The sequence below is a fragment of the Liolophura sinensis genome, chromosome 8, assembly GCF_032854445.1.
Source record: "Liolophura sinensis isolate JHLJ2023 chromosome 8, CUHK_Ljap_v2, whole genome shotgun sequence".
Lineage (NCBI taxonomy): Eukaryota > Metazoa > Mollusca > Polyplacophora > Chitonida > Chitonidae > Liolophura > Liolophura sinensis.
Genome location: NC_088302.1, coordinates 35,787,016 through 35,800,569, shown reverse-complemented (window position 1 = coordinate 35,800,569; position 13,554 = coordinate 35,787,016). Strand labels below are relative to the sequence as shown.

At 39.5% G+C, this 13,554-nt stretch overlaps 1 protein-coding gene across 9 annotated transcripts in view; it reads right to left on the bottom strand.

Moving 5' to 3' along the window:
- The window catches only part of LOC135474057 (pericentriolar material 1 protein-like), a 41,099-nt gene that overhangs the window by 2,937 nt on the left and 24,608 nt on the right, over nucleotides 1-13,554 (bottom strand). For 5 of the 9 annotated variants that reach the window (XM_064754049.1, XM_064754054.1, XM_064754055.1 and 2 more), the window contains 15 exons: nucleotides 11,334-11,425; nucleotides 10,977-11,139; nucleotides 10,037-10,745; nucleotides 8,849-8,904; nucleotides 7,934-8,123; nucleotides 7,259-7,490; nucleotides 5,407-5,499; nucleotides 4,156-4,359; nucleotides 3,272-3,466; nucleotides 2,738-2,976; nucleotides 2,140-2,272; nucleotides 1,598-1,786; nucleotides 1,115-1,239; nucleotides 617-896; nucleotides 185-253 (listed from right to left, as the gene is read on the bottom strand). In XM_064754049.1, coding sequence (XP_064610119.1) covers nucleotides 185-253; nucleotides 617-896; nucleotides 1,115-1,239; nucleotides 1,598-1,786; nucleotides 2,140-2,272; nucleotides 2,738-2,976; nucleotides 3,272-3,466; nucleotides 4,156-4,359; nucleotides 5,407-5,499; nucleotides 7,259-7,490; nucleotides 7,934-8,123; nucleotides 8,849-8,904; nucleotides 10,037-10,745; nucleotides 10,977-11,139; nucleotides 11,334-11,425 — 2,969 coding nt within the window. The remainder of the gene's footprint in view (nucleotides 1-184; nucleotides 254-616; nucleotides 897-1,114; nucleotides 1,240-1,597; nucleotides 1,787-2,139; nucleotides 2,273-2,737; nucleotides 2,977-3,271; nucleotides 3,467-4,155; nucleotides 4,360-5,406; nucleotides 5,500-7,258; nucleotides 7,491-7,933; nucleotides 8,124-8,848; nucleotides 8,905-10,036; nucleotides 10,746-10,976; nucleotides 11,140-11,333; nucleotides 11,426-13,554) is intronic. The other 4 variants (XM_064754052.1, XM_064754053.1, XM_064754056.1 and 1 more) reach the window with 4 other exon arrangements.

Genomic DNA, 13,554 nt, shown 5'->3' with positions numbered 1-13,554 from the left:
GCCACTGGAGTAGTATGTCAAAGACACCAGACATAACACCCCACAAAGTTACATTATACTTGCTCAGTGTTCAGTGCCAGTGTTCAGTGCCAAGCGAGGCAGAAAGAAGTACCATTTTTGGGTGTGACCTGACCGGAGTTTCCATCAGGTATTTGTAAGTTCATAAAATACATGTATGACATACCTGTGAAATGACACTAAGCTTTACAGGAAGATCTTCAACAGTTACCTCCCCATTAAGTTCTCCTGCAGCCTGGAATCATACAAACCACAACAGACTAGAATGCCAGATCCTCCAAAGCACAGTTCATACACCACTATCAGCAAAATTCACTGATTTATTAACATTCCATTGCATGTACATGTATGTGTAAGTCTGACGCGATAAAAAACACAACCAATCTTTCCACAAATTGTTAATTACCATGAGAAGGTAATTAACTACAGATGATACTACAGACACTTTCGAACTGTTAATTAAGAACATGCACCTGATAAACCATAATATATATTGTTGGAAATAGGTCATCCAGATGTTTAACACTGGCACAACAGTTCAACCTTACTGGGACATTGGGAAGTAGGACCTATCCATAAATCATAGAGATGAACTTACATCCCCATTGACTAAGACTGGTGCTGTGCCATTCACCCGTGCTGGGGAGGCACCTGCAGCTTCCAGGTTCTCTCCCCTTTCCTGCACAGGTGTCACTTCCAGCACAGTGATGTCCCCTTCCATGCCAGCTTCCTCAGCCTGACTGGGCTGACCATCAGCATCCAGGATCTCCAGGCCTACAGTCTGCTCTAGCTTAGCATCCCTGGAGACCGCTGTCTCTGAGGGGTCCCCTGCACTGAGAGACTCATCACTCTCATCATCATCCTCATCACTACCAATCCTAACAAAACCAAACATCCTCAGTTATGTTACAACATTCATATTACAAGTAGCTTACAGTGTTCCTGTTGTACCTCTGAGGCGATACTGATTATTGCACTTTCAGTTTAACAGTTTAAATGTTACAAATTTAGAGAGTATCAAAATTTTGTAACTGAATTCTGTAATATACAAATGAATGAATGAACCAGACAATTGTAGAATGCTAATGCTTCCTACCGAGTGAATGGCTTGGTTTCGCTGACAGCTAGCTCTATGACAGACTTGAATGCGGATTCTGGTTCATCATCCTTCTCATCAGCATCCTGTATACGAATCTCATTGGCCAGTGCATCATCACGTCTCTGTAAAAACAGGTACAAAGTTAAGGACTAGGAAATCAAAGTCATATGCACTTGCCTGCAAATGAAGGTGCAATCTTCAAGTGAAATTATGAAGTTTACATCACAAAGATTACATCCTGCATCCTCCAAGAAAGAGCTTATTTACAAAACAGTCTGAACTTTCATTTTTGGATTGCTCAGTTGCTTTGACCCATACCACATTGGTGTAAAATTCTCAAAATTTATGAGAACTTGTCTTTTCTTTAATATACTGTTTTTCAAGCATTGAAATATATGTACAGCACTTCTTCTTCAATACACTGCAGTCTCTGAGGACTGGTTGAGCCACACTACAGAGTCTGGAACAGTCAGTAAATACCTTGCCAAGATCCTCCACCTCACTGGCTCCGGCTTGTGTAGCCGAGTCCATAGGCTCAGACTCTGCCCCCAATTCTGCCTCATTCTCTCCGTCGAGTGACGTGCTGTCACTGCCCTCCCCATCTGTAGAGTCTGGGTCATAGTTCACAATCCTCTGACCAGCTGATGTCGAGGAGGAGGAAGCAATTTCCTGCCCATCAAAAGTTATCAAATAAGTCCATGGGATATGACATAAGAAAAATCTTTGAGAAAACCTGCGGATGGTCGTGAGTTTCTCCTGGGGATTTGATGGTTTCCTCCCACCATAATGCTAGCTGCTGTCGTATACGTGAAATATTCTAGAGTACTGATTAAAACACCAATCAAATAAATCTTTTTGAGAATATCACGAAACTTTCAACACGAGAAGGACACGAACATCACTGGCAAGTGACAAGTGTTTTGACTTAAAGCCACAACCAAGCCAGCAAATTAGTTTAGAGCCCTTGACCTGATTGAGAGAGAGAGGCCAGGAGGGTGGGGGGAGTCAAAACTGTGTCTTACATTGGAGTGGAATTTTGGCTGTATCGTGGCCACGGCGGGGTCATCCAGATCACGGAGAAGACGACAAAAGGCCAGCTCATTGAACAGCACTTCCGACAACTCCACAAGAAGGTCCTCACCACAATCCCTCAGTCTGTGAAGAAGAATATTCACATGATTATTGTTTTAATGCCTTACTCAAAAAAATTTTTACTCATATAACGGTAGTCAGGTTACAGTTGGAGGAAATCAGAGCATCAAATCTTCAGAAAGTTATTAGTGATATACATGTACGTCACACTGATGGAAAGCAAGTGCTCTCAGTAAATTTCATGCAGGGCAACACAACCCTCATTGTAACAAAGGCCACAAGAACAATGGAAGAATGGGAATCACTGTTCAAGAGACCCACATCTCTGAGATTGTTTGTTTTGGTTCACTCCAGTATTCCAATTAGCCACTTTGGACAGATTACATACACTTGTAACATTAAAAAGTGCATTACGGAACAATTACATTACAACATTTCTCAGGTGCCCATTAATTACATAAACTCCTATAATCTCAATTAGTGTCAGCCATCTTAGTCGCAACAAAATCCTAACTCTGATGTACTTACTTTCTGCCCTCAAACTTCACGAGTGAGTCTCTAAGGATAGAGCCGAGTTGTCGGTTAAAAAAGCGAGCCACATCCTGACCCTTGTTCTCATTTCTTGTAAGGGAGACAACCAAGCGTTTGATGTAGTCCAGCAGTGGAGGGGAGCACACATCCTCCATGTGCTCCTTTATGACTGGGATGACCTCTGTCATGATGCTCTTAATCTGGTGGTCCAACTGCTGAGTGTCTATACGTGGGTGCTGTAAAAAATGCCACATCATTAGGGTCAATTTAGAAGGAGAAAAGACTCTAGGAATAGACATTCCTGAAGAAATGACAAGAATGTGCAAGTTCATGTATTAGAAACACACATCTGTTTATAAAATACACGCATTTATCATTTAAGGGTTAAGCTGATGATAAATCACTGCAGAAGTGTGAACATACTGTTAGTAGAGAAAGCCTGCACACTCATTGGAATGACTGATAAATGTATAATGAAGAACGTATCTGTACGAGTGGCAAACACAAAAACACTTGACTTCAAAGACCTACAGGTACATCTGAGGCCGAGCTGTCGCTGTGACCATCCCCCGCCTCCTCGGATCTTGTGCCACCTTTTGACCCCATGGCCTTCTTCTGGTGACTCTGCTTCTCTGTCAGCTTCCTCACCTTCTCCGCATGCTCAGCCTCCGTCTTCTGTTGTTCATACTCTCTCATTCTCCTCAGAGCCTGAAGAGAAGAACACACCTGTTGATGATAGAGATCAATCACTTACAAAAACACAATATGATCAGATTTAATCCAAGGCTTCACTGATTTTCACTCATTACTTCTACTGGACAACAATTCTTGAACACTGATGCTTGAACAGCAATTAAAGATGAGAAGTCAATTGGTAGTCATGTACTGTCTGTCTAACCAAAGCATAAATAGTAGCAAATTACTAACTTAGCTACATAATATTATACATGTTTTAATTATTCCCATGAGATATCAAATTGTTACATATTTAGCATTAATGGTCAACCATCACACTCTTCAACCACTTCCAGAAACATGCAAATGAACCAGCAAATTTACATGCATCAATATCACTCATGCTCCCAAAATGCAGGGTTGGGGTAAAGCTTTTGCCTATAGCATTCATATTAGGGTTAGGAGAGGCATGTTAGCAGTTTATCACTAAATTTAATACATGGGAACAAGAGCATAGATCATTAATGCACTGAACCAATACATGGATTAGAAAGGTATTAAGTCCATTAAAGTCCATACACAGAAGGCACCTTGACTTTACCTCTGAAAATCAAGCCATTTCTTAGTGTAGATTTAGAATATGATGAACCCTCTATATGATATATGCCTATCCCTACCACACTTAATAGATAAGACTTGGAGTGAGGGCTACTGGTATGTAAGTTGGATTGGGCTCCCACCTGGTCCAGGTGTATGACTGTGTCTCCCAGAGAGTCCTGGGCAAATGGAGACTCCTTAAAGCTGGTTGTGGACGGGGTGGACAGAGAGCTGGTGTTCTCCGCAGTCTCCACGTAATCAAAGTTCTCGTGGTTCAGTGAGCCAGTACGTTGAAGTATCTGCCGAGTTAATGTTCTAGTTTCAGCCATCCGTCGATCAAGCCTTTCCTACACAGGGACACAAGCATAGCATCATGCAAGTCCCGATAATTATAATTATGACCACAAGCTACAATTGTTACATGAGATATATCTCCTGCAGTGAGGTCCAACCAATTTCTGATCAGTATACAAACACGGAAAAAATAAAAAAAAATTGCTGTATATTTTTATCAGACAAGGCATACAAGACTTCTATCCTACAGGTCTGCTTTTAACGTTTTTTTCAAACAGAGCTCTTAAAGATATTACGTTTAACAATGTACATTAATTGGCATAACACAAGCTGCCATATACAAATTCTGTTAAAATACAGCTGACAGTCTGGACCACTTGATATCATACAAAATCTATTCAGAAAGCAGTAACCATGAAGAAAATCGATTGGGTGTAGAAATTGAGATCAATTTTGTCCGTCAGAACAAGTGATAAATACATGTAATCAAAAGCAGAAAGAAAGCAGATTAGAGGTAAGAAGCATCCACTACTCAGCCTTTAAGAAGCCTCAAATATTATATGCACAAGGCAACACTGAGCTTTCATCAATGGAATAAAATTGAGTCAACCAAAAATCCATACCACCATAAACTTTCCACAGCTGTTAACGTAATATTTCTCAGGTGGCCAAAAGTTTTGTGCAATTACATGCTTTAAATTTCAGCAATAGCTCTCATTCATACAGCACATGTCATATTCAGACTAAACATGTCAAATGTGGTAAGGTTAAACACAAACAAAACTGATGTATACAAGTATCAGTGAACAGCTGTGCACACAATTTGCTTGCTACATTAGGTTAATTCACAGGAGGAGAAACAATCTGCCAGATGAAACCTCAGTGAGTACTGTATTATTAGTGAGTGGTAAGAACCATGTGTGAGCTGTAAGAACCATGTGAGCTGCAGAAATGGATCCCCATGCAGGATCCCCTTCGCAAACTCATCTGACACCCACATTGACACTTTGGTTATCATGAGGGTAAACATGATGCACAGCACTCTTCAGGCCACCTCACAGTTTAATAACTGACGTCTTCATGTCTGTGCATGGACTTACATTCAGATCTTCATCATCTGACGTGAGCAGACTTTCACTGGGTGTCAGCTCAGAGTTGGTAGCTCTGGTGCTGGTAAGCCAGGGTGGGAGGGGCTGGAAAGAGGCACAGGATAAACCAACACCAGAGTCATGCAAGCCACAGGACACAAGCACTGTCCCTCATACTCTCTAATCATGCATACAGTTACAGGGATGAGGTCTACCTTTTCTCACGTGTTCATCATTTATTGTCACTATTTAATAGTTCTAGAGTTGCAAAGTATATGTAGAACACAACCAGGTACACAAAGATTAAAAACATCCATTTTTCCCGTATTTACAGCATATCATTCTGGATATAGATTTATATAAAATCATGCACTGGATGTATTAATTTTCAATTTGTAGGTCAGGAGTTCATAGACGTCAAAATGTTAACTAGCCAAAGTAATATTATTTCTATGATCTTCACATTCTGAAATATCAACCTGAAAATACCCCATGCATCCATTCTAACCGTTCGATTGCCTGCCGATCTCCTAAACCATATAAACATGAATTCCTGATCACCATGCAAACTCCAGGAAAACGATAATTTCACATCCTGGCAAAGTGTACTTTTAATGGGTAGGTATATTCATTTTAATTACAAAAAAATCTGTCTGACCTTTATGCCAGTTTAAACAGAAAATGACTGACCGTCGACATCGGTAAATGACATGAGAATAGCTGCTTGCATCAGTGAGTGTAGACTACTATTTAATATGACCTGTGATTGGCTCAATGAAAATTATGTGACCAATGAAATGTCTTGTTGCATAATCCCAAACAAAAGCACATGTCCACACCTCTGATGTTTGTGTACACACTTGGTTTGAAAATTGACCTCAACAAAGGTGGAAACCGTTCATAAAAACCCTTTCACATATGGCCATTGAAGGATAAGTCTATCATTCTGAGCACTGATAGCGGCGGTTATAGAGCTAAACTGCAATGCGAGATATGTGTGATGCATCTGTTCGCCATGTACGGGCTGAAGCCGGTTGTCAAAATGCAAAGGTTGCTGTACTTGATGCGACGCAGTCAACTATTTACCAGAATGACGTAATACATAAACAAAGACAATCAAGTGTAATTTTATGATTAATATTTTTATGATATATATTTTTAACACTATTTCCAAGTTAAAACCAATCAAACAATATTACTGAAAACAGTACAGTATATATGACAATTCTCTGTACGAATTTTCCTTCAAATGGGATAAAACCTGACACTGTTAAAACGAAGAAAACATATACCTTGTAAAATATTAGAGCCCTATATCTGTATATGGATTGTGGATATATGTAACACAGTGTAAAGCACATGGTAGCATACTTCTCTGTAATCAGATGCTTAAGATAATATATTGGTTTGGGGTTCACTTCCCCCTGGATTTCAAAGATGAAAGAAGAAATCCGTAGCTGATTTACCACTGGCTGCAGAGATTGTTTTAAGATGACTGTCAAATAAGCAGGAAAGTGTGGTGCGAACACAGTCAAAACTTTCGGAGAGAACTGATTGAGATGTCCTGCTCTTCACGTTTCACAAGAAGTGTCTTTTTCAGAATTGAGTCTTACTGAAATATATTAAGTTTTTCTCTAGTTTATAGCATACTTTTTTTAAACTCCGTATTCAATATTTTCTCTTATCTACCATTAAACGGACTGGCGTCTATGAACCCCTGTAGGTTTCTAAACATAGCCACGGGAGACCACTTTGAACATACTTTTCTAACGTTCATCACCACCATTTTAAGTCAGCATGCCACTAACACCCTGATGATGTCATATCAGGACACAGAATCTAGCCATCATACTGCACATCTTACCTCTGTTCCAGACTCCACATTATCATCTGGCAGATATCTGGATACCATCTCACGGATAGAGAACAGTGCTGTCTGCCTCAGGTAGTCCGTCGACAGCAACTGAAGATCTTTGAAAAGCTCTATCAAAAAGTGTGGCCGGTTTTCATTTTGAGAAATAAGTGTTGCTACCTCTGCATAAATGTTTTCTCTGAGGGCATTGAATAGGGAGAGATCATTGCTGGTATCTGTATCCCTGAAAACAAAATAGTAAGACAAACATATTTATACATCTAAAAAAAAGAAAAAGCAGAAAATACTTAAAAAATTCTTTTTTCCTTAAAAAGTGGAGGATCTACATGTTCTAAGGTTAAGTTTTGAATCTTTCTTTGAATAAGACAACACTGAGCTTTCACCAAATGAACAATATTCAGTAATCCAACAATCACACAACAGCACCTATAGCATATATAAATGTCACTGGCTATCGTAATTCCTCTACCTGATCAGAAAAAAAAAAGACTCAAAATGCAACTTGTCCTCTGTATTATAGACATTAACTTGTGTTGTTTGAAGTGACCAATTTGAAAGATTCGTAAAAAGTATTACTTTGTCATGTAAAAAGGTCGAAGAACAATCGCTGTTGTGAGCGCCATGGCTATCCAATTACAATGGACAAAGAAAAAGGGCAGGACTAACCTATTTCTATTTCTTTGGTTGCCTGTTACGCTGGAGAGGACACTGGATACACTAGCACTATCTGCATGTGCTGTTCCACTGATGCCAGCACTGAGCCCCCCACGGTACAGCTCCCCAGCTTTCTTCTTACTGGCGAGGTTAGCAGCAGCAGTGGCTCGTCCTGAACCAGAGTACACACGCCCTATCACAGCTACAAATCAACCACACATACTTTCATCTTAGTTAGTTGATCTCTGGGAGATGTTTCTCACAAGAGTCGTAATGTTACATTGTCCTAATCACCATGACATCGCATACTGACGGCATACGCTGCCTTGGTATTTGCGACCGGCGTAACGTTATGACCCCTTTGAGAAACAGCCCCCTGGTGTTCAATGATGAAATGAGAAAAAAAAAAAACAACTTCTGTTCACTTATACGCCATGCAAAAAGAACACTCTATCGTTGTTTTGTCACTGACATCTATGTAGTTCTTCCTACCTAGAAAAATAAATCACATGTGAATTTTCAAATTACCTTATGCAAAGGCTTCTAATCTATGTACGGCAGACTTCTCATTTCATTCATAACCACCTTACAGGCCTATCATACTCATTATAATTAATAATGGTTATTTCCAATCCTCCTCATCATAGTTCATATTATCTGAAACCGGGTTTGTCCCATCATTCACATCATTCTGGTGTTGTTTTTGTTGAGAGTGTTAATGTGCATACAATAACCCACGCACAAAATCTTTCCCTACAGAACTTTCTACGACGTTTTGTCTTCAGTTATTTAATCATGATATGCGTTTGGTGGAAACCTTTCACTTTATACAGGTACATAAATCCGCAACAGATCCACTAGTAGCTGGACTCTAATGCACAACTTCATCTGGGAATTAATTAAGGTTTTTCTTAAAACAAAACGTACCTGATTCATCGAGAGGTGGATTTCTCTCAGTTGACGTTAAAGGCCCTGCTCTGCTTCTGTACAAATGGACAAAATAAATGACATGTTAAAGTATGAATTTTTAGTTTCTTATGGTTTGGTTTAATTGTACGGTATGGTTTGTAGTGGTAATCAAATTTTTGCATTATTGCACACCAAGGAAGGTTTATTTAAACAAATTGGGCCTTTAGGGGTGAATTAACGATTGTTCTCTTGCAATGCACAAGAGATTGCCCCAAAAATATCGTTGTAAATCAGGAATGAACAATAGACTACCCATATTGTAGACGTGCCCACCCCTAGTGAATGTAATGTGTACACACACCCATATCTACGTGTACAAATCAAATTTTATGTGTACAAAACAGCGACAACAATGTGGCAGATATATTTTTAACCCTCCTTAAAAATCACTTCAAATAAAAACCCCAATGCAAAAAAGTTTCAATTATTGCAACCTTTACCTTGTGTCACTAAAATTGAGATCTCAGGAATTTCCAAAAAAGGGCTAAGGTGCCCCAGAGGTAAACAAAAGACATGTTTGGTGTGTTAGTTTGGGTCATTCAGAGGATAATTCTGCATGTCAAGATCTACCTGAGGATAATGAGGTTATTAAGGATTTAGCATGATTAGCTGGTGTATAGTCTTTGATGTGTTCTGTATATTTTCTGTCGTCAGGCTTTTTTTTGACGGTGTGCTTATTGTGCTGTACAAAAAAAAAAAATGCAGATTTGAATAGATGTTACATAGATGGATACCCTAAAATATTCGTGACAGGAACAACAACAAGGGTTGACATAAAGAGACAGAATGAACGGGTCACCATTTGGAAACCTTTTGCGCACTACATTTAATCTGTATTAATTCGTAAGTTGGCGGTTTTCCTGCTATGTCCTTGCTGTAATGTTAATGCTAAAACAGTGGATCTGATACTATAAATGGACATGTATAAAAATAAAAAATTAAACCAGACTTTGGATTTTATTTTCTTTCGTGTATGGTTTAAGCGTATTTTATACTTCTTTGGCGTACAGTCATACTTTCTACATGTCTGATGTACAAAATACGCCAAAATCGTAAAAGTAGGCAGGTCTGATATTGGGTCCAAATTATTTTAGGCAGGAAATGTTTCGCGTTAAATGAAATTTATTTCACCCAGGCAGGACTCACCGTTTGGTTGCTAGTATCCTATTCAGATTTAGCCTGGGAACAGTTTCGGCCGCCTCAGGACTAGTCTGCCCAAAAGGTTCTCTACCACTGACCACTGACCAACTGGCTGGGGCATTCAGCGGACACGTTTGGGTAGCACTTTGCGAGGTGTTATTCTTCTTCAAGCCTTTGGTACTGGCTGCTCTGTTTGATGACAAGCGGTTGTTGTTAAAAGGCTCCCTGGCAAGATGAGCTTCTGCCTGCATGCCCAGAGTCCCTCCATCCCCACCGCCTTGGCCAAGGCTTGAGGTTCTTCCCCTCACATTGCTTACATCAACACCATTGGCAGCAGCGTATGCATTAGGGTTGTTCAGGAAGGAAAAACTGGCGGGGAACTGGGGGTTTAACGAGAATGAGCTGGCTTGGTTGGATGAGTTAATCAGAGGAACTTGGTAAGGGTTATAACCAATCCCCTGGGTCACCGGACTTAACTTTGTTGAGTTGTTCAACCCCTGGTTTTCTGGGTTCGGCGAGTTTCCGCCAATCTGAAGGGAGAGACACTGCAGCTGATTCTGCAGGCTCTGTAATTCAGACTGCTGCAGTGCCATTTGCTGGTAGCACTGGTTCAATCTGAACATCACTTGTTGCTGTTGTTGTAACGGTGGGGGCAGAGCAAATGGGTCTTGAAACATTCCCTGTCGAAACGACGCCGTTCCATTCCATCCCAACCCTGCAGAAAACAACAGTCGAACCAATACTGATGATTTTACCCGACAACCAAATTTAGAGCTGCACGAAGCATGTAACAGTACTTTTTGCAGGCAACCATTATGCCTTGGTTTTACAGGTACAAACACTGTTCTCGAAATATATTAAGGTTGGTTCAGATAATTTCTGAATGGACAGTTGGTTTGCTTTTTCACACTGAAAACATCTCACACATCTTCTCACTGTCACCTACCTGCCGGTGTTGTGTAGCATGCTCTGAACATTTGGTACAGTGACTGTTGCTCCTGTAACAATGACTGACAGAGCGAGTTCGTGGTCTCTAACTGACGCTGTAACACAGTCAACTGACCTCTCTGCTCATCTTCTTCTATGATGTCTTCTGGGGAACGGTAATTCTGAAACATAACATTAAAGTTCTGGTGAACATAAATGTTACGATTTTCCCCACAAAAAGGAATATCCACCAAAACTTTCTTGGAGGAGAAGAAAACAAATTTGAAGTCTTAGAGACAAGTGCTTTGCTTTCACAGTTTATGTATAGCTCTCAGAAAAGTTATTTAGCATGCACAAAACTGGACACCTCACTCACCCCTTGTCTTGTTTTGGCTCGTGTCCTGTTGTTAAGATTGGACCATTTCTTTTTATCATAGTTGCTCTGCCTTTGTGAGTTCCGTGATGCTCCTTGTGGGGAAAAATAATTACTTTACAATACATTTCGTCACACAAAAATGATATGTTAGAAAACTATTTGCACACTTCCAACACATGTAGATTGAAAGTTAGCCTTCTGTTGTGTTGTTGCAACATTTATTTCTAGATCAAATAATTGCTCTGCCTTGGACAAAACATGAGCTCAATACAGGCATTACTTTCTAAGATATCACCCCTTACACTTAACCTAATAACATTATTTTCCATGTTATTGGACGCCTAGAATAGGCACTTGAGATATGACATAAACTACACCTGCACACAAAGGCTGGCTAAAAAAACTTTTATCAAACTTCTAGCTGACACTTTACTCTAGAATAAAGTCCTTTTTGGGAGAGGAGTCTGTCTCATTATTAGGGTTCCCACCCCTATCTGAAATTCAATTTTTAGGACTCTCAAGGACTGTCCAAATTTCAAGGACCTTTGTAAATCATTTATTATCTGTGCTCAACTTTAAAGGAATTAATACAGTCAGTAAATCACAAATGAGACTTGTATTCCAAGTGAAGTAAGAATGTCCTGGGACAGGCCATTGATATCGGGGTTAGCAACTAATTGCAATATAACTGATTTTCCTATCATCATTGTAGCTTTGTTTCCTCACGCTGGTGTAAATACTCCTGAAGTCTGTTTGCTTAGTTCAGCTTCTCCCTGCCATTGGACTGACCGCTATCATAAAAGTACATTGAAATACTATTGAAGAGATGCAAGGATTTCATCAGGTCTATATGCCCTCTTAATGCTGCTGTTATAATTTTGCAAATGCAAATTGGTTCATAACTTATAAAGTGACAAACACATATGCTCTTCAGAAAACATCCTTCAATAAACATTTAAACTCAGTTTTAAACTGATGCATGTATGTATTTGAATGATTGTGAAATGTGCTACAATTTCATCATACCACCAGCATCTGAAACTAACCAGATAAACAGAATACTCAGAGCCAAACATGGAGATGATAACCTACATGTATTTTACTTAAAAAGCTGATTGTCTTGACTTGTGAGTTCAAACATCTAACTGTTCGGGATCCCCCCAAAAATCAGTAATACAACAATTTCTGATATTATAATATTATACAATAATACCTTACAATTGGTTTTAAACATAAAGAAAGCATCAAGACTAAACACCTTTACTGGATATACAGGTCAACATCAGGCATATTGGTTGTGTACATGCATACATGCATACATATGCACTGTACACGTCTTTAGCAAGAAGAAATTTTTGTTTCTCTCAATTTTTCATCTAATGACACATCAACCTCTTTAAGAGTTTGCTCTTTTTCCTTAGCAGATCGTCTAAGACTATTTGACTTGGCTACAAATGTCAAATTTCTTGACGTTTCTGCTTGTTCAGAAAATTCAGTAGCACTTTTGTGCAAGCCAACAATGTCTTTCAAAAGATACTGGCGTTTTTCCTTTAGCTCATCTAGCTCATCATTCGTTGCTTTCTGTCTGAGTGCATTCTGCTGGGTTAGTTTTTTTCTTTTTACATCATCAAGATGTGCTAGGTACTTTTGTTGTGCATTCTGCTGCTGAAATGAAGTGGTTTCTAAGTGATATGTACGAGTCATCTCTTAAGATTTTCTGCCTTTATTTGTCTGTTTATGGAGAATCCTTGTTCTACTGATGCCCATCCATGTGAAATCATTAACAGTGTTCTTATAACCTTGCTCTTATCTACACCAACCATAGCTCACTGAAGGAGTGAATCTAATCGGAAGAACATTCACAACATTCACCTCGCTGGTCAGACATGTAGTCACTCTTGCATAAACATTGTCCATGGTTGAAAGCACCAGCCACAGAGAGGTAACTTCTTGAATGGATAACTGTGGCTAATGGTTTGTATAGGCCATAGGTAGTTAAGAAAATGGGCGATATTTACTTCCAAGGTTTGATCTCTGAGAGACGGAAAGTCTGTTAAGATTTGAAATGGCTTTGCATGAGTTTGCGCATTGTAGGAGTTCAAAATGCTGTCAGTAGCCTTAATCCTGCTCCAACATCGATAGTGAATGTGACCAAGAGAACTGACGTTTGTACATAAGTTTTTCAGTAACAGCGTAGAAGGTCCGTTGCTTGAGGTGGTTA